The sequence below is a fragment of the Pan troglodytes genome, chromosome 9, assembly GCF_028858775.2.
Source record: "Pan troglodytes isolate AG18354 chromosome 9, NHGRI_mPanTro3-v2.0_pri, whole genome shotgun sequence".
In the NCBI taxonomy this organism is placed as follows: domain Eukaryota; kingdom Metazoa; phylum Chordata; class Mammalia; order Primates; family Hominidae; genus Pan; species Pan troglodytes.
The window spans coordinates 67,122,735-67,141,011 of NC_072407.2; the positions used below are offsets into that span (position 1 = coordinate 67,122,735).

The following is an 18,277-nucleotide window of genomic DNA, read 5'->3' on the forward strand; positions in this document are numbered from 1 at the left end:
AGGCCCGGGGGCGGGGCCGCGCCGGGGATGCCCCACCGCCAGTCCGGGAGGAGGCGCCCGCGGGACGGGCCCTCGGCGGCGCGGGGAAGCCCCGAGGCCGGGGCGGAGCCTACGTCCTTCCGCCGCCACTGTCGCTCGCGCTCCACAGGTAGGGAGCGCAAAGTCCCGGGAGCCAGAAGACAGAGGGAAGAGGGGGCGCTCCACTCCCCGCCCCATCCCCAATTTCCCAGATAAACATGGACTTGCGCTTTATATTTTTTTTAACAAAATGTATTCATCTTTCTTGGAACTGAAAAATAAATCTATGTACAAAACAGGAAGAGATCAGGCTCCTGTCACCCACTCCTAACCCTCTGCAGATTTCCTCCGGGATGCTCCGAGATGGGCTGGACCTCTGGGAGGTTCCCAGAGGGTCGGAAGGGAGGTCCTGCTCTCATCCGGGGCCAGTTTCGTCAGGAAGAGGGCGGGGCTCAGGATGCTCATAGGCTGGGGGCGGAGTTTTGTGTCCCAGACTCGGGATACGAAGGAGAGGAAACTAGGATTTCCAAATTCTGGAGCAGGACTGAAGTTATTTGGGGCAGGGAGCTTGGATTCGCAAGATATGGAATTCTGAAGTGCGGAAATATACTCCTAGGGGCTGAGTGGTCCTAGGCTCCCGGGCTGGAGGTGGGACCTGTGCTCCTTGGGTTAAGGGTGAAACCTCAGCTCCTACAAGCTGGGAGGAGCCCTGAGTAACGTTGGTCTGGCTCTAGGTGAGCGGTTCCGAGGAGGAGCTTGGGTGTCTAGGGGCTGGGCCTTTAAAGACTGGTAATTAGGACCCAGCGTGAGGTTTCCATTGCCGGCTGGGATTCTGGGAGAAGAGACCTATATTCTAACGACTGGGGCAGAGCCCTGGGTTCTGAACTGGAGAAAATCGTGGGTTTGATACAGACTGCAACTCGGGACCGGGAACCTAGGGTTTGGGTAGGGGTGAGGCCCGTCCCCTTTGGGCTGGGGGCAGAACATGGGCTCAGAGTTGGGGGACTAAGGGCGGAGCCTGGGTCCCCACAAGCGGTCCGAAGTCCCCAGTAGTTCAGAGGCCTTTGCGCTGCCGCTTGAGGAAAGACAGAGTGTAGTCACTAGGGGTGGACACTTTCTGCTTCTTCATCTGCACTTGCGACTGTGCCGTGAGTTGCAGCTTGATGGCGCTCGAGTTGATCTTGGTGGCCACCAGCAGCTCCTTCATGCCCTTCATCTTCTCACTCTGGAAAGTGAGCACTGGACCCTCCGGTGGTGGTGATGCTGCGGGCGCTGGCACCTGAGCCGTGCTGCCACCTTCAGGGCCTCGGGCTGTGCCAGCGACCGTCCCAGGAGGCTTCCGGGGGGGTCCTGACACTGCACCCTGGCCGGTGCCCAGGCCCTTGTCCAGTGCTGGCTTCTTGGGCGGCGGGGGCTCCTCTGGCTTGGACTCCCGCCGTGGGCCCCGCCGCCGGCCTTCCCGGGCGTCCTCGCCCCACGGCTCCTCGGCCTCGGCCGCCTCGGCCTCTCGGCTCACTATGCGCACCTTCTGCCGCACCTGGGCCAGTGGGGACAGCAAGGTGAGAGCAAGGTTGCCGGCCAGTGGCTGGAACCCCAGGATCCTGCTCTGGCCATCCCATCCCACCCAGGGGGTCTCAGTCCCATCGGCACCCAAGGGGATGGGCAGATGCTGCCCCTGGGCCAGAAAAGTCTGACAAGCCCGTGGCTGCTGTCACCACCTGTAGTGCCCAGACCTCTGTGCAGCTGTCCCTCACCTGTCCCTCAAAACGGCCTAGGGACTGCACAAGAAAGGTGGCCCAGCCCACGTGCAGCACAGGCGTGGGACTGCCCTCCTCCCATTTGCAGATGCCGTCGTAGAATCGCAGCAGGTGGGCGAAGCACTCAGGGTCCTGGAGGGCGGAACCTTGGCTCTGGATGCCCTGGACGAGGGGGAAGGGAGGGCACAGATCAGTCTCTTACTCACCCCTTAGCAGAGGGCACAGGCCAGGCCCCCCACCTAGGCAAAGACCCCTGGCTCCAGAAAAGGTAAGCATAGGTTGGGAACATTCTTAGAACCTCTTTCCTTTTATAAAGCCAATCCATAGCCAGGACGTACCATCCCTACCTCCACCCCTCAGCTGAGGGAGGGAGTCTGGCCATGAAACTGAAGGCACAGGGTAGAAACCTCTAAAATACCTTCAGTCCCGTCCAACGTGGGCCCAGGACCTCAGTTATAGCAAAAGGGAACATAGCTGTCTGCTCAGGGCCACCTTCCTCCTGCCATCCCTAATCCCGTACATGCAGCCCCCGTGGCCTGTGGAAGGGAGCCCTGTCCAGGTGGGAGGCTGGACACAGGCTGGAGCTCCAGCCTTTCACCTGGCTTTGCTCCCCCGGCCGCTCCTCGCCCGCCTCCAGCAAGCTGGCTGCCTCCTTCAGCAGGTTGGGGATGACATCATTGGCTACTTCAAAGAACTCCTTGTAGATCTCCTCGTCTTCCCGGCAGTAGTTGTAGCTGTGAGAGCAGTGGGGTCTCTGTAGGGTCTGAAGGGGTCTCACCATCGGGGGTAGCCCCAGGGACCTGGCGGGGGATGGAGCCCCCAGGGGCTGGGGGAGTAGGTGGGGTCCTCACTGCAAAATGATGCTGTCTGGGTCAGCCCAGAGCAAGAAAGCAAGAATGAGGAGGGGGCATGGGGCCGAGGGTGGAAGTCCCACTGCTGGATGATGGTGGTTAAACATTGGAGATTTGAGACTGTTCTGAGAAAAAAAAAATTAGGAGGAGAGGGGAGGGAGGGAAAGATGTGACACCTTAATCAGGGTCCCTACCTCCTGGGTAATGGTGGCCTTGCTGCCTAGGGACTGGATGGAAAGGGGATGGGGCGTGGGAGCCAGGCCTCAGTCCTGGACGAGGGTGGTTGGAAACTGATGGAGGGGAAGAAAGGACAGGCTGCAGGCCCTAGTAGGGGGATCCTCACTCCTGGATGACAGTGGCCGTGTCCGCCCAGGCCTGCAGGGCTTCCCGCACATTGCGGTTGCGACAGTGGTAGCCAGCCAGGTACATGTAGGGGTAGATGTGTTCATCCCGATAGTAGGTCTTGGCTGAGGCAATGCCCTGGATGGAGGTGAGGCAGAGGATCCTCAGGGAGGCAGCCCCAGCTGCCCTGCTGGCACAAATGCCCCACCAGGGCACACCCAGAAGGGGCCACAGGAAGATCCCAGGGAGTCCTCTCCATCTCCACTCCCGCCTCCACTCGCTGCCAGCCCTTCTACCTGGTCTCCTCCCTGGGTCTACAGGACTGCTGGCTGAGGCCTGGGGCAGACTGCAGGGATGGGGCCTGCCCTCCGAGCTCAGGGCCCTTCTCTTTCTCAGACACTCTTCTACACATCACCAAAGACTTCCAAGCCCAGCCCAATGGCCCTCCTCCCCACCTACACCCACCAAGTGAACACCCCCTCTTCAGTGCTCCTACCACATTTGACCTCTGTTATACTCCATGAAGGACAGTAAGCAGTGGCAGAAAAGGCAGGGCTGAGGGGACAAATGCAGCCCCTGCCACTCCCAGGCTGGGAAACCCTGGACACTCCTCAGACAGCCCTGACTGAACTGATTCTGCACACAGTTGACACAAAGTGAGACTGGATGGGCGATACCCCCCCAACACACAAAGTTCTCTTCTCATCTGCCCAGATGAGGGCCCCTGCCTCAGCCACTGTTAGGGTCTCCCTTCTGCACCCTCCTTAGATGCCCCCACCTTGTGGTAGAGGGTGAGTGGGTCTGGCCGGCCAGGGGTGGGCTCCAGCTCCTCCAGATCTGCCAGGTTCCCTAAGGCCATGGGGTACCTAGGAAAGGATCATAATTCAGGCTGCCACCCAGCCCCCCGGCCTCACCAGGCCCAGCCTGGCCACTTCCCTCTACTGACCTTTCCAGATGTCCCAGGTCATAGAGCAGCCAGAGCAGCTTCTAGGAGCCGAAGGAGAGAGTTATGAGCCACGGAACAGGGAGGAGAACGGGTCCTTAGCCTATCGGGCAGAGGTGGGGGTCAGAACCAACAGGGACCACCCACCATGTGGAAGGGCCAAAATTCTGGGACCAGCCCTTTAATGGAGTCAAAGCAATTTCACATCTCAATTCTACTCTCCCAAGAGCCCTGGGAAAGGCCAGGCCAGGAATTACTAACCCATTTTTCCAGCAGGGGAAGCTGAAGCTCAGGAAGGGAAAGTGCCCCTGCCCAGGGTCCCACAGCAAGTCAAGTCTGGCCTAGCCCAGTCCTGCCCCATTGGCTCAGCCCTCACCTGCTGCAGCTGCAGAAGCTCCAGCGAGTCGGTGTGCAGGTCAATGGAAGGGTTGATGGCACACACCATGAACGCCACCTCCATCTTGCGGTCACAGCGCATGTATGATCCTTTCAGGTACAGCCAGCTCTTGGGGGGGATAAGATCATTATGTCTCATGATGGCCCACCCTGTGCCTGCTTCAGGGAATGACAGCCAGGAAAAGGGGCTCTTCTGTCTTCCCTTCCTATGTGGGTGGTGATGGGAAGAAAGGGGTGTGGCCCAAGAAAATGGAGTCCCTTGGGTGGCTTGGGCTACTACAGTATGAAGGGGACAAGGCTGGGGGGAGGGAACAATACCCGCTCAGCCACACCAGCGTTGACTGTCTGGCCCCTGCGGTCCTCGTTGCCCTTGCCGTGCCAGGTGACCTCAGCTGTCTGCTCCCCATTGGGCCCAAACACTACCCAGGCATGATCCTCAGACAGGGCGAGGTGGACATCCCGGAGACCCAGGGCCTGGCAGGCCCCAACCACAGCAAAGGCCACACCGGAGCTGTCCAATTTGGTGCCTGTGGAAGGGGGAGGTAATGAAAGAGGGTCCTCTGTGCTTTAACATGGGGAAAGGGGGCCAGGTAGTGATGGGCCACACTCCCTCCCACTCCCTTTCCAAGCCTGTGACCCAACCTCAGATTCTCCTGCCCACTATCCCTCCATCCCTTCCCTCCCACGTGTTCAAAGACTCTCTCCCTGTTTACACCCTCTATGTCCAACAAGATACCTTTCTGGATATCCTGTAGCTGACCCAGCCTTTGGCCCTACCTCGTCTTTCTCTGCAACTCTATTATATATTCTATGGATTTAAGGATTCCATTTTACTGCACTTACTAGGTTAAAACAGGAATGGCAAAAACAGGACGCTGGCCAACACTCTCTGGCTATACACCCACCAACAAATAACCCTCATTTATCTCTGCACTCTTTTCCTGCTAAGCTGAGAAGCAGCCTCTGATTCCTTTTCAATATGGCACACCAGGATGGGATTGCCAGTCAACCGGGCTTGGTGCAAAGCTCTTTGCAAGCCCTGACTCTTAAGCCTTTTGAGGTCAAGCCCCTTCTCTGTCTCAAACATTTTTGACCAGGTGCGGTGGCTCACGCCTGTAATCCCAGCACTTTGGGAGGCCAAGGCGGGCGGATCACGAGGTCAGGAGATCGAGACCATCCTGGCTAACATGGTGAAACCTCGTCTCTACTAAAAATCCAAAAAAAAATTAGCCAGGCATGGTGGCAGGCTCCTGTAGTCCCAGCTACTCAGGAGGCTGAGGCAGGAGGCAGGAGAATGGCGTGAAAGCAGGAGGCAGAGCTTGCAGTGAGCCGAGATTGCACCACTGCACTCCAGCCTGGGCGACAGAGTGAGACGCCGTCTGAAAAAAAAAAAAAAAATTTCATAGGCCACCAGTTGCGGTGGCTCACACCTGTAATCCCAGCATTTGGGAGGCTGAAGCGGGCAGATCACTTGAGCCCAAGAGTTCAAGACCAGTCTGGGCCACATAGTGAGACACCATCTCTACAAAAAAAATACAAAAAATTAACCAGCACCACAGTGCATGCCTGTACTCTCAGCTACTCAGGAGGCTGAGGTTGGAGGATCTCTGAGCCCAGGGAGACTGAGGCCGCAGTGAGCCATGATCACACCACTGCACTCCAGCCTGGGGGACAGAGTGAGACCCTGTCTCAAAAAAAAAAAAAAAAATCTTCATAGCCATTATTTTGTTTAACTGCCTCAAATGCAGCCCAATTTCATCTTCTTGCCCCCTAAATCTGCTGCCGCCCTCTGTGTCTCATGCTTAGAACTCCTGTAGCTGTTCAGTGGCAAGGGCGGGGGTGCTGAGGGGGCAGAGGTGAGGTTGATGATTTGGAGCCAAATGATCAGGCTTCACTTCCAGCCCTGCCATGCCGTGTGTGACTTTGGCATATCATTTCCCCTCTCTGGGCTTCAGTTTCCCAACTGCAAAGAGGAAAATAACACCTGCCGAACCTCACAAGGCTTACAGTTCTTAAAAGGGTTCTGTAAACCATGGAGGGTTTTGAAGAAGTGGGTCATGGATAAGATTCCCACCTACTGGGCTCCAACCTGTGATGAAGCTGAAGAGGGACTGGATGTGGGCCCGATCCTTGAAGTAGGAGCGGCTGAGGCTGTTCCATATGACATCGGAGACCTTCTTCACCAGCTCACGGCTGGAGACACCCCCTTCTCGAGGATAGAGGGACAGGTCGACGGCGCCTCGGATCTGCGCGGTGAAGCGGGCATAGAGGGCGGCGATGATAGACAGGTCGGCCACGGGAAAGTAGGTGAGGCCGCCAGGCGGGTCGGGGGCGGGGCTGGGCTGGAAGGTGAGCTCGGGAACGTTGGTAGGGATGACGCGGTTGACAGCCAGAAAATGCTCCACGAAGCCCAGCACCAAGGAAAGGAGCACCAGGTCCGGCTCCTCTCGGCCCAGCTCGGCAGCAAACAGGCGCACCACGTCGTCGATGGAGCGCAGCGGGAACAGCGTCTTCTGGGCGGCCTTCAGCCCCATGGCGGCGGGCGGTGGGCGGCGGCCTGCAGGCAAGCCGGGGGAGGGAGGGTCGGGCAGGTTCGGCCGGGGAGACCCCTCCCAGGGTCCGCTAAGGTTCCACCCGCCCCGACACACGCACAGCTCCCCTGCTTCCCCACCCTCTTCAGCCTCTGCTCACCGGCTTCCCCTCTTTTGTCGGTGAGACCCCTCAGCCGAGACTGCAGAGCCTTTTTGTCCCCCACAATTCCGGGACGCCCGGTACCCGATGGGGTGCGCCCCAAGGACCCCAATGAGGAGCCCCAATGGCCGCCCCGCCCCCTCTCTACGACTGTGCCCCCGGGGCTGTAAAGTCTGTCCAGAAAGCGCACCCAGGTCAAGCCCCCAAACCCCAAGGAGAGTCCTGGCCCCGGTCCCCCTCGCCCACCTCCGCGCTTACATCCCACACTAGGCACCGCGGCGCACGCCGCCCGGAGCCTGCTGGGACATGAAGTCCCGCCCCTAGGGTCGCACTACCCGCCGGGAAGTGGAGTCTGGGCCCACCCCTGCCCCGCTGAGCCTGGAAATAGTGGCGGGCCGGGCCGCTGCGCTGTGGCTTCTGGGATCTCTAGGTCCGCGGCTCCGGGCGCCTCCTTCCCGAGGTACTCAGGGATTGGCCCTTCCCTTCAGGCCGACCAGGCAGGAAGCGTGTGCGCAGTGCCTTCTGGAAAATGTAGTCCGGGGGCATTACCTGCAGACTCGGGGTGGGAGGTCGCCGAGCTTCTGCCGGTTTTGCTGTCACGGGTCGGTCGGCAAGTTATGAGGAAAAAGATCAGGTTGCTTGATCCAGAAAAAATTAAAATAAAACAATATGAGAAAAACAGATACTTTTAAACACTGCCAGAGAGTAAATGTGTTCAGCCGCTTTAGCTGGGTATCAGTGTCTGTTAACATATAAAGATACCTACTCTGTGTGCAGCACTCGTTTCCCACTTCCGCCCGCGAGATACTCTAACACGTGCTAAGAGTAGCTTTTGTTTGTTTGTTTTGAGACACGGTCTTTCTCTTTCGCCCAGGCTGGAGTGCAGTGGCTCGATCTGGGCTCACTGCAGCCTCGACTTCACGGGCTCAAGCGATTCTCGTGCCTCAGCCTCCCGAGTAGCTGGGATCACAGGCGTGCGCCACCACTCCCGCCTAATTTTGTGTGTATGTGCATATACATAAATATATATACATATAACACACACACACACACATATATATATTTTTTTATTTTTATTTTTTATTTTTTTGCAGAGACAGGGATTCCCAGCTACTTGGGAGGCTGAGGCGCGGGGAATCCCTTGAACCTGGGAGGCGGAGGCTTCAGTGAGCCAGAATCTTGCCCCTGCACTCCAGCCTGGGCAACAGAGTGAGATTCCGTCTTAAAAAAAAGTCCCAAGTAGCTGGGATTACAGGCGTCCGCCACCACACCCAGAAAATTTTTTGTATTTTAAGTAGAGATGGGGTTTCACCATGTTGGCCAGACTGGTCTCGAACCCCTAACCTCAAGTGATCTGCCCGCCTCAGCCTCCCAAAAGTGCTAAAATTACAGGCGTGAACCACCTTACCCGGCCAAAGAGTAGTTATTTGTTTATTTGTTTTGAGACAGAGTCTCGCTCTGTCACTCAGGCTGGAGTGCAGTGGGGTGATCTCGGCTCACTGCAACCTCTGCCTCCCAGGTTCAAGTGATTCTTCTGCCTCAGCTTCCCAAGTAGCCGGGATTACAGGTGCCTGCCACCACACTTGGCTAATTTTTGTATTTTACTTAGTAGAGACAGGGGTGTCACCATGTTGGTCAGGCTGGTCTCGAACTCCTGACCTCAAGTGATCCTCCTACTCGGCCTCCAAAAGTGCTGGGATTACAGGTGTGAACCACTGTGCCTGGCCTGTATCAACAACGATTTGAAACTTTGAAATAATACTAAATTTCCACGGTCACTCATTTATTTGCTTATTCATTCAAAAAAAACAGATTTTTGGTACTTACCATGGGCCAAGTTCCAGACACTGGGTATATAGCAGTAAATAAAACAGATTAAATTCCTGCCCTACTTCACCTCTTCACCTCTCTGGATTTTCCTCAAAATTTATAACCCTCCTCTAATCATGAGAAAACATCTGGCAAAACAGAGTTGAGGGACATTCTACAAAATACCTGACCAGTATATCTCAATAGTGTCAAGTTCATGCCAGGCTCATGCCTGTAATTACAACACTTTGGGAAGCTGAAGCAGGAGGATTGCTTGAGGCCAGGAGTTCAAGACCAGCCCGGGCAACATAGGGAGACCCAGACTCTACAAAAACAAAAAATTGACCAGGTGTGGTGGTGCTCACCTGTAGTCCCAGCTACTCAGAAGGCTGAGGCAGGAGGATTATGTGAGCCCAGGAGGTCAAGACTGCAGTGAGCTGTCACGCCAGTGCACTCCAGCGTGGGCAACACAGTGAGACCCCGCCTCAGAAACAAAAAACAAAAGAAATCAAAAGAGCCAAGGTCATGAAAGATAAGGAAAGACCCACAAATCATTGCAGATGAGAGACCAAGGAGACAGAACAACTAAATGCAATGTGGTGTTCTGGATCAAATCCTGGAACAGAAAAAGGACATCAGTAGAAAAACTAGTAAACAGGGTAACCAGCCTTCCAAGCTGGCCCAGAACTGAGGCAACTCGGGAGTATGCGACTTTGAGTTTTATTTAATTTAATTAATTAATTAATTTATTTATTTTTGAGACAGAGTTGCTCTGTCGCCCAGGCTGGAGAGCAATGGCACGATCTTGGCTCACTGCAACCTCTGCCTCCCAGGTTTAAGTGATTCTCTTGTCTCAGCCTCCCGAGTAGCTGGGATTACAGGCACCCGCCACCACACACGGCTAGTTTTTGTATTTTTAGTAGAGATGGGGTTTCACCATGTTGGCCAGGCTGGTCTTGAACACCTGGCCTTAGGTGATCTACCTACCTCAGCCTTCCAGAAGTGGTGGCATTACAGGCTTTAGCCACTTTGTGTTTCAAAAACAGTCAAAGCTAAGCTCAGTGGCTCACACCTGTAATCCCAGGGCTTTGACATGCCAAGGCAGGAAGACTGCTTAAGGCCAAAAGTTCCAGACCAGCCTGAGCAACAAAGCAAGACCCTGCCTCTACAAAAAAAAAAAAAAAAAAAAAAAAAAAAATTATTTTAAATTAGCCAGGCACAGTGGCGTGCACCATGTAGTCCCAGCTACTCAGGAAGCTCAGGCAGGAGTTGGAGGCTGCAGTGAGCTGTGATCGCACCACTGCATTCCAGCCTGAGTAACACAGTGAGATCCTGTCCCTAAAAACAACAACAACAAAAACAAAAACCAGACTGGGCGCGGTGGCTCACGCCTGTAATCCCAGCACTTTGGGAGGCCGAGGTGGGCGGATCACTTGAGGTCAGGAGTTTGAGACCAGCCTGGCCAACATGGTGAAACCCCATGTCTACTAAAAAATACAAAAATTAGCTGGATGTGGTGGCAGGCACCTGTAATCCCAGTTATTCGGGAGGCTGAGGCAGGAGAATTGCTTGAACCTGGGAGGTGGAGGTTGCAGTGAACCGAGATTATGCCACTGCACTTCAGCCTAGGTGACAGAGCAAGAAAAAAAAAAGTATTTTAGCTGGGTGTGGTGGTGTGTGCCTGTAGTTCCAGCTACTCAGGAGGCTGAGGTGAGAGGATCGATTGAGCCTGAGAGGCAGAGTTTGCAGTGAGCCAACATCATGCCACTGCACACCAGGCTGGGTGACAAAGCAAGACCCTGTCTCAAAATAAATAATATTTAAGGTTTTTTTTTAAAGGCCACTGCCTGAATTGAGAGCAAAGTTATATTTAATGGAGTAGACAGACAGACAAGATGTACATGAAATAAATGTAATGTGTAATATATTAGGAAATAGTCATTGTTTTATTGTTTTATTTTTTAAATTTTTGTAGAGAGGGCTATCTTGCTATATTGCCCAGGCTAGTCTGGAGCTCCTGGCCTCAAGTGATCCTCCTGTCCCAGGCTCCCAAAGTGTTGGGATTACAGGCATGAGCCACCATGCCCAGCGTGAAAATAATCATTGATAAGAAAAAAAAGGTCCCCTGTCCCCTGTCCCCTCTCCCCTCTCCCCTCCCCCCTCCCCCCTCTCCCCTCTCCCCTCTTTCCACGGTCTCCCTCTGATGCCGAGCCGAAGCTGGACGGTACTGCTGCCATCTCAGCTCACTGCAACCTCCCTGCCCGATTCTCCTGCCTCAGCCTGCCGAGTGCCTGCGATTGCAGGCGCGCGCCGCCACGCCTGACTGGTTTTCGTATTTTTTTGGTGGAGACGGGGTTTCGCTGTGTTGGCCGGGCTGGTCTCCAGCTCCTAACCGTGAGTGATCCGCCAGCCTCGGCCTCCCGAGGCGCCGGGATTGCAGACGGAGTCTCGTTCACTGAGTGCTCAATGGCGCCCAGGCTGGAGTGCAGTGGCGTGATCTCGGCTCGCTACAACCACCTCCCAGCCGCCTGCCTTGGCCTCCCTAAGTGCCGAGATTGCAGCCTCTGCCTGGCAGCCACCCCGTCTGGGAAGTGAGGAGCGTCTCCGCCTGACCACCCATCGTCTGGGATGTGAGGAGCCCCTCTGCCTGGCTGCCCAGTCTGGAAAGTGAGGAGCGTCTCAGCCCGGCCGCCATCCCATCTAGGAAGTGAGGAGCGCCTCTTCCCGGCCGCCATCACATCTGGGAAGTGAGGAGCGTCTCTGCCCGGCCGCCCATTGTCTGAGATGTGGGGAGCACCTCTGCCCTGCCGCCCCGTCCGGGATGTGAGGAGCGTCTCTGCCTGGCCGCCCTGTCTGAGAAGTGAGGAGACCCTCTGCCTGGCAACCGCCCCGTCTGAGAAGTGAGGAGCCCCTCCGCCCGACAGCCACCCCGTCTGAGAAGTGAGGAGCGTCCTCCCTCCTCGTCCGGGAGGGAGGTGGGGGGGTCAGCCCCCCGCCCGGCCAGCCGCCCCGTCCGGGAGGTGAGGGGCGCCTCTGCCCGGCCGCCCCTACCGGGAAGTGAGGAGCCCCTCTGCCCGGCCAGCCGCCTCGTCCGGGAGGGAGGTGGGGGGGTCAGCCCCCCGCCCGGCCAGCCGCCCCGTCCGGGAGGCGAGGGGCGCCTCTGCCCGGCCGCCCCTACCGGGAAGTGAGGAGCCCCTCTGCCCGGCCAGCCGCCTCGTCCGGGACGGAGGTGGGGGGGGTCAGCCCCCCGCCCGGCCAGCCGCCCCGTCCGGGAGGTGAGGGGCGCCTCTGCCCGGCCGCCCCTACCGGGAAGTGAGGAGCCCCTCTGCCCGGCCAGCCGCCTCGTCCGGGACGGAGGTGGGGGGGGTCAGCCCCCCGCCCGGCCAGCCGCCCCGTCCGGGAGGTGAGGGGCGCCTCTGCCCGGCCGCCCCTACCGGGAAGTGAGGAGCCCCTCTGCCCGGCCAGCCGCCTCGTCCGGGACGGAGGTGGGGGGGGTCAGCCCCCCGCCCGGCCAGCCGCCCCGTCCGGGAGGTGAGGGGCGCCTCTGCCCGGCCGCCCCTACCGGGAAGTGAGGAGCCCCTCTGCCCGGCCAGCCGCCTCGTCCGGGACGGAGGTGGGGGGGGTCAGCCCCCCGCCCGGCCAGCCGCCCCGTCCGGGAGGTGAGGGGCGCCTCTGCCCGGCCGCCCCTACCGGGAAGTGAGGAGCCCCTCTGCCCGGCCAGCCGCCTCGTCCGGGACGGAGGTGGGGGGGGTCAGCCCCCCGCCCGGCCAGCCGCCCCGTCCGGGAGGTGAGGGGCGCCTCTGCCCGGCCGCCCCTACCGGGAAGTGAGGAGCCCCTCTGCCCGGCCAGCCGCCTCGTCCGGGACGGAGGTGGGGGGGGTCAGCCCCCCGCCCGGCCAGCCGCCCCGTCCGGGAGGTGAGGGGCGCCTCTGCCCGGCCGCCCCTACCGGGAAGTGAGGAGCCCCTCTGCCCGGCCAGCCGCCTCGTCCGGGACGGAGGTGGGGGGGGTCAGCCCCCCGCCCGGCCAGCCGCCCCGTCCGGGAGGTGAGGGGCGCCTCTGCCCGGCCGCCCCTACCGGGAAGTGAGGAGCCCCTCTGCCCGGCCAGCCGCCTCGTCCGGGACGGAGGTGGGGGGGTCAGCCCCCCGCCCGGCCAGCCGCCCCGTCCGGGAGGTGAGGGGCGCCTCTGCCCGGCCGCCCCTACCGGGAAGTGAGGAGCCCCTCTGCCCGGCCAGCCGCCTCCTCCGGGAGGGAGGTGGGGGGGTCAGCCCCCCGCCTGGCCAGCCGCCCCGTCCGGGAGGCGAGGGGTGCCTCTGCCCGGCCGCCCCTACTGGGAAGTGAGGAGCCCCTCTGCCCGGCCAGCCGCCCCGTCCGGGAGGGAGGTGGGGGGGTCAGCCCCCCGCCCGGCCAGCCGCCCCGTCCGGGAGGGAGGTGGGGGGATCAGCCCCCCGCCCGGCCAGCCGCCCTGTCCAGGATGTGAGGGGCGCCTCTGCCCAGCCGCCCCTACTGGGAAGTGAGGAGCCCCTCTGCCCGGCCAGCCGCTCTGTCCGGGAGGGAGGTGGGGGGGTCAGCCCCCCGCCCGTCCAGCCGCCCCGTCCGGGAGGGAGGTGGGGGGGTCAGCCCCCCGCCCGGCCAGCCGCCCCGTCCGGGAGGGAGGTGGGGGGATCAGCCCCCCACCCGGCCAGCTGCCCTGTCCGGGAGGTGAGGGGTGCCTCTGCCCGGCCGCCCCTACCGGGAAGTGAGGAGCCCCTCTGCCCGGCCAGCCGCCCCGTCCGGGAGGGAGGTGGGGGGGGTCAGCCCCCCGCCGGGCCAGCCGCCCTGTCGGGGAAGTGAGGGGCGCCTCTGCCCGGCCGCCCCTACTGGGAAGTGAGGAGCCCCTCTGCCCGGCCAGCCGCCCTGTCTGGGAGGGAGGTGGGGGGTCAGCACCCCGCCCGGCCAGCCGCCCTGTCCGGGAGGGAGGTGGGGGGATCAGCCCCCCGCCCGGCCAGCTGCCCTGTCCGGGAGGTGAGGGGTGCTTCTGCCCGGCCGCCCCTACTGGGAAGTGAGGAGCTCCTCTGCCCGGCCACCACCCCATCTGGGAGGTGTACTCAACAGCTCATTGAGAACGGGCCATGAAGACAATGGCGGTTTTGTGGAATAGAAAGGGGGGAAAGGTGGGGAAAAGATTGAGAAATCGGATGGTTGCCGTGTCTGTGTAGAAAGAGGTAGACATGGGAGACTTTTCATTTTGTTCTGTACTAAGAAAAATTCTTCTGCCTTGGGAAAAAAAAAAAAAAAAAAAAAAAAAAAAAAAAAAAAAAGCAAAGAAAAGGGATAGGAGTGCTGAGGAAGTGGCCAGGCGTGGTGGCTCATGCCTGTAATCCCAGCACTTTGGGAGGCTGAGGTGGGCGGATCACGAGGTCAGGAGTTTGAGACCAGACTGACCAACATGGCAAAACCCCGTCTCTACTAAAAATACAAAAATTAGCCAGGTGTGGTGGCACGTGCCTGTAATCCCAGCTATTCAGGAGGCTGAGGCAGGAGAATCACTTGAACCCGGGAAGTGGAGGTTGGAGTGAGCCAAGATCGCGCCACTGCACTCTAGCCTGGGTGACAGAGCGAGACTCTGTCTCAAATAAAAAAAATAAAAATAAAAAATAAAAGGCACTTTGGGAGCAAAAGTCTTGCAGGCTTGGGCTCAGGACCAATGGGAGGAAAGAAATTGGAGACAGTGATAATACAGAAGTCTTTTGGGATCTTTGCAGCAAAGGGAAGGAGGAAAATGAGAGCGCATTAAATAGCTAGAGAAGAGGGGGGTCAAATAGATTATTGCTGGTTAATAAGAGAATTGCGGGAGCGATGGCCTTGGACAGAGAGTGGGAATGCATTCTTGAGTGGCAGGTTTGGCCTTGGCTAGGAGCACAGGCAGTTTATTCGCAAGGACTGGAAAGAAGGCCTACTACCTGGGCATATGTGGTGGGTAATTAGATTTTCTCAGTGAAATAGGAAGCCCAGTGGGTTACCATCTTCTCTCCAGATGTCTACTGGGTTCCCCACCTTCACAATATTGCTCAAACGTCACCTCAAAAAGGCTGACACAGATCTGACCATTCTACTTCAAATCACACCCTCCACTCGAAATTCCTCTATCCATCCCTCAACCCTGCTTTACATTTTTTTTTTTTTCTTTTTGTTTTGTTTTTCTGAAACGGAGTCTCACCCTGTCGCACAGGCTGGAGAGCAGTGGCTCGACCTTGGCTCACCGCAACCTCTGCCTCCCAGGTTCAAGCAATTCTCCTGCCTCGGCCTCTTCAGGTGCACTTCAGGTGCACGCCACCACACCTGGCTAATTTTTGTGTTTTTTTGGAGAGATGGGGTTTTGCCATGTTGGCCAGGCTGGTCTCAAACTCCTGACCTCAGGTGATCCGCCCACTTCAGCCTCCCTAAGTGCTGGGATTACAGGCATGAGCCACCGCGGCCAGCCCACTCTACGTTTTTTGTTGTTGTTGTTTGTTTGTTTGTTTGTTTTGTTAGCATTAACACCTTCTAGACAGGGGCTCTGGAAGGAGGCACTGTTGACGCTTGAGGTCGGGTAATTCTGTGACTGGGGCTGTCCTGTGCATTGTAGGATGACGAGCAGCATCTGTGGTTTCTACCCACTGGATGCCACCAGTTCAGCTCCCGCAGTGGGGACAACTAAAGATGTCTCCAGATGTTGCCAAATGTCCCCTGGGATGCCAAAATAGCCCCAGCTTGAGAACCACTATTCTAACATATGATATGACCACTTTGTTTCTCTGTTTTGAGACAGGTCTCGCTCTGTTGCCCAGGCTGGTGTGCAGTAGTGAAACCATGGCTCACTGCAGCTTTGACCTCCTGGGCTCAAGGTGGTCCTTCCACTTCAGCCTCTGAAGTGCTGGGATTACAGGAATGAGTCACCATGCCTGGCCTGATTTATTTATTGTTTGTCCCCTACCACCAGAAGATAAGCTCTACAGGACAGGAAATGTGTCTGCCGTGTTCACTGATGTGTCCCCTGGGCCTAGAATAGTGTCTGGCACATAATAGGTGTTCAACAAATATTTGCTAAAGAATACACGCATGCATGCAAAGCAGTAGGGTTTTTGTTTGTTTTTATTTTTCTATTTTTTTATTTTTATTTTTATTTTTTTTTTGAGATGGAGTCTCCCTCTGTCTCCCAGGCTGCAGTGCAGTGGCACAATCTCAGCTCACTGCAACCTCCACCTCCCGGATTCATGTGATTCTCCTGCCTCAGCCTCCCGAGTATCTGGAATTACAGGTGCCCGCCACCATGCCCGGCTAATTTTTGTATTTTTAGTAGAGACAGGGCTTTGCCATGTTGGCCAGGGTGGTCTCAAACTCCTGACTTCAGGTGATCCATCTGCCTCGGCCTCCCAAAGTGTTGGGATTACAGGCATGAGCCATTGCACCTGGCCAAAGCAGTCATGATTAATGATTGACCTGGAATGTAGGCTGTGTGAGGAGGCATGTAAGGACAAGAGAAGGGTGACAGACAGCAAATGTGTAGTAATATCAATGGATTGCAGGTTTCTGTGGGGTCAACCGTCAATTCGAGTTGGGGTGCTAGAGTGGGCTGGAAAGAGAGTGGTGTTGGTTAGAGAGTAGGATGCTTGGCCAGGGGCAGTGGCTCACACCTGTAATCCCAGCACTTAACCGAGGCGGTTGAAAAATTAGCCGGGGGTGGTGGTGGGCGCCTGTAATCCCAGCTACTCGGGAAGCTGAGGCAGGAGAATCGCTTGAACCCGGGAGGCGGAGGTTGCAGTGAGCTGAGATCGTTCCACTGCACTCCAGCCTGGGTGACAGAACGAGACTCTGTCTCAAAAAAAAAAAAAAAAAAAAAAAAAAGAGAGAGAGAGAGAGTAGGATGCTTGAGATTGAAATTATGGGGAGGGGGTTGTCATTATTGGCAAAGAAAAGATCTAGGGCAGAGCTTTCAACAGAAATATAACATGAGCCACAATACGATTTTGGCATTTCTAGCAGCTACTTTTTTTTTTTTTTTTTTTGAGACACAGTCTCACTCTGTCGCCCAGGCTGGAGTGCATTGGCACAATCTTGGCTCACTACAACCTCCGCCTCCTGGGTTCAAGCAATTCTCCTGCCTCAGCCTCCTGAGTAGCTGGGATTATAGGTGTGTGCCACCATGCCCAGCTAATTTAAGTAGCTACATTTTTAAAAGTAAGAAGCCGGGCACAGTGGCTCATGCCTGTAATCCCAGCACTTTGGGAAGCTGAGGCAAGAGGATCGCTTGAGTCCTGGAGTTCAAGACCAGGCTGGGCAATATAGTGAAACCCTGTCTCTAACAACCCCAAAAGTTAGCCAAGTGCTCACACCTGTGGTCCCAATTACTCAGGTCAGGAGGCTGAGACTGGAGGACCACTTGAGCCCAGGAGCTGGAGGCTGCAGTGATGCAGTGAGCCATGATCACGCCACTGCACTGAAGCCTGGGCAACAGAGTGAGACCCTGTCTTCAAAAAGATAAAAATAAAAATAAAAGAAGACAGAGGTGGAATTAATTTTAATCCTATATCTTGTTTAACCCAATATATCCAAAAATGCGATTTCAATTTGTAATAAATATAAAAATTATTGGGGCAGGCGCAGTGGCTCATGCCTGTAATCCCAGCACTTTGGGAGGCCGAGGTGGGCGGATCACGAGGTCAGGAGATCGAGACCATCCTGGCTAGCATGGTGAAACCCCATCTCTACTAAAAATATAAAAAATTAGCTGGGTGTGGTGGTGGGCTCCTGTAGTCCCAGCTACTCAGGAGGCTGAGGCAGAAGAATTGCTTAAACCCGGGAGGTGGAGCTTGCAGTGAGCCGAGATCACGCCACTACACTCCAGCCTGGGCTACAGAGCCAGACTCCATCTAAAAAAAAAAAAATTATTGTCGGGCGCAGTGGCTCATGCCTGTAATCCCAACACTTTGGGAGGGTGAGGCTGGTGGATCACCTGAGGTCAGGAGTTCAAGACCAGCCTCACCAACATGGTGAAACCCCATCTCTACTAAAAATACAAAAAAATTAGCCAGGTATGGTGGCATGCGCCTGTAATCCCAGCTACTCGGGAGGCTGAGGCATGAGAATCGCTTGAACCCAGGAGGCGGAGGTTGCAGTGAGCCAAGATCATGCCACTGCACTCCAGCCTAGGTGACAGAGCCAGACCCCATCTCAAAATATATAAATAAATAAAATAATAAAAATTATTAATGATAATTTACAATTCTTTCACACAGACTGTTTGAAATCTAGTATGTGTTTTGCACTCACAGCATATCTCAATTCGGGAGAGATGCAGTGCTCCGTGGCCATGTGTGGCTGGGCTCCTGTATAGGACAGTGCGGCTCTCCAGGATGATTGTGGGAGTGAGTGGCTGAGGTAGGATAGATGACAAGATCCAGTGGGAAGAGGGCTTCAAGGAACTGGGAGGCCCAGCATAGATATCAACATGT

The 18,277-nt window shown here is 56.7% G+C and overlaps 1 protein-coding gene across 8 annotated transcripts; it reads right to left on the reverse strand.

The window, feature by feature from the left end:
- Positions 1 to 639: 639 nt before the first annotated feature.
- Positions 640 to 7,460, reverse strand: MEN1 (menin 1). 8 transcript variants are annotated; one of them, XM_009423433.5, is made up of 10 exons: positions 7,257 to 7,460; positions 6,397 to 6,864; positions 4,626 to 4,834; positions 4,288 to 4,416; positions 3,915 to 3,955; positions 3,747 to 3,834; positions 2,970 to 3,106; positions 2,374 to 2,509; positions 1,773 to 1,937; positions 640 to 1,555 (listed from the first exon to the last, which is right to left on the reverse strand). In XM_009423433.5, the coding sequence occupies exons 2-10, from the start codon at positions 6,839 to 6,841 to the stop codon at positions 1,073 to 1,075; spliced, it is 1,833 nt and encodes a 610-aa protein (XP_009421708.1). In that variant the 5' UTR covers positions 6,842 to 6,864; positions 7,257 to 7,460; the 3' UTR covers positions 640 to 1,072. The 8 variants fall into 8 exon arrangements, with proteins under 8 accessions (XP_009421708.1, XP_009421706.1, XP_063640251.1 ...); XM_009423431.5 differs by having other exon boundaries at positions 6,999 to 7,437; XM_063784181.1 differs by having other exon boundaries at positions 7,361 to 7,418.
- Positions 7,461 to 18,277: the final 10,817 nt, after the last annotated feature.

What these genes read in the sequence shown, in the direction of transcription:
- MEN1 (XM_063784180.1), bottom strand. Translation starts at nt 6,841, where the DNA reads ATGGGGCTGAAGGCCGCCCAGAAGACGCTGTTCCCGCTGCGCTCCATC. An exon ending in ACGCTGGTGTGGCTGAGCGG is followed by an intron (nt 4,417 to 4,625) that starts GTATTGTTCCCT and finishes ATCCCCCCCAAG; the next exon opens with AGCTGGCTGTACCTGAAAGG. An exon ending in ACGGCCACTGTCATCCAGGA is followed by an intron (nt 2,510 to 2,969) that starts GTGAGGATCCCC and finishes CTGCTCTCACAG; the next exon opens with CTACAACTACTGCCGGGAAG.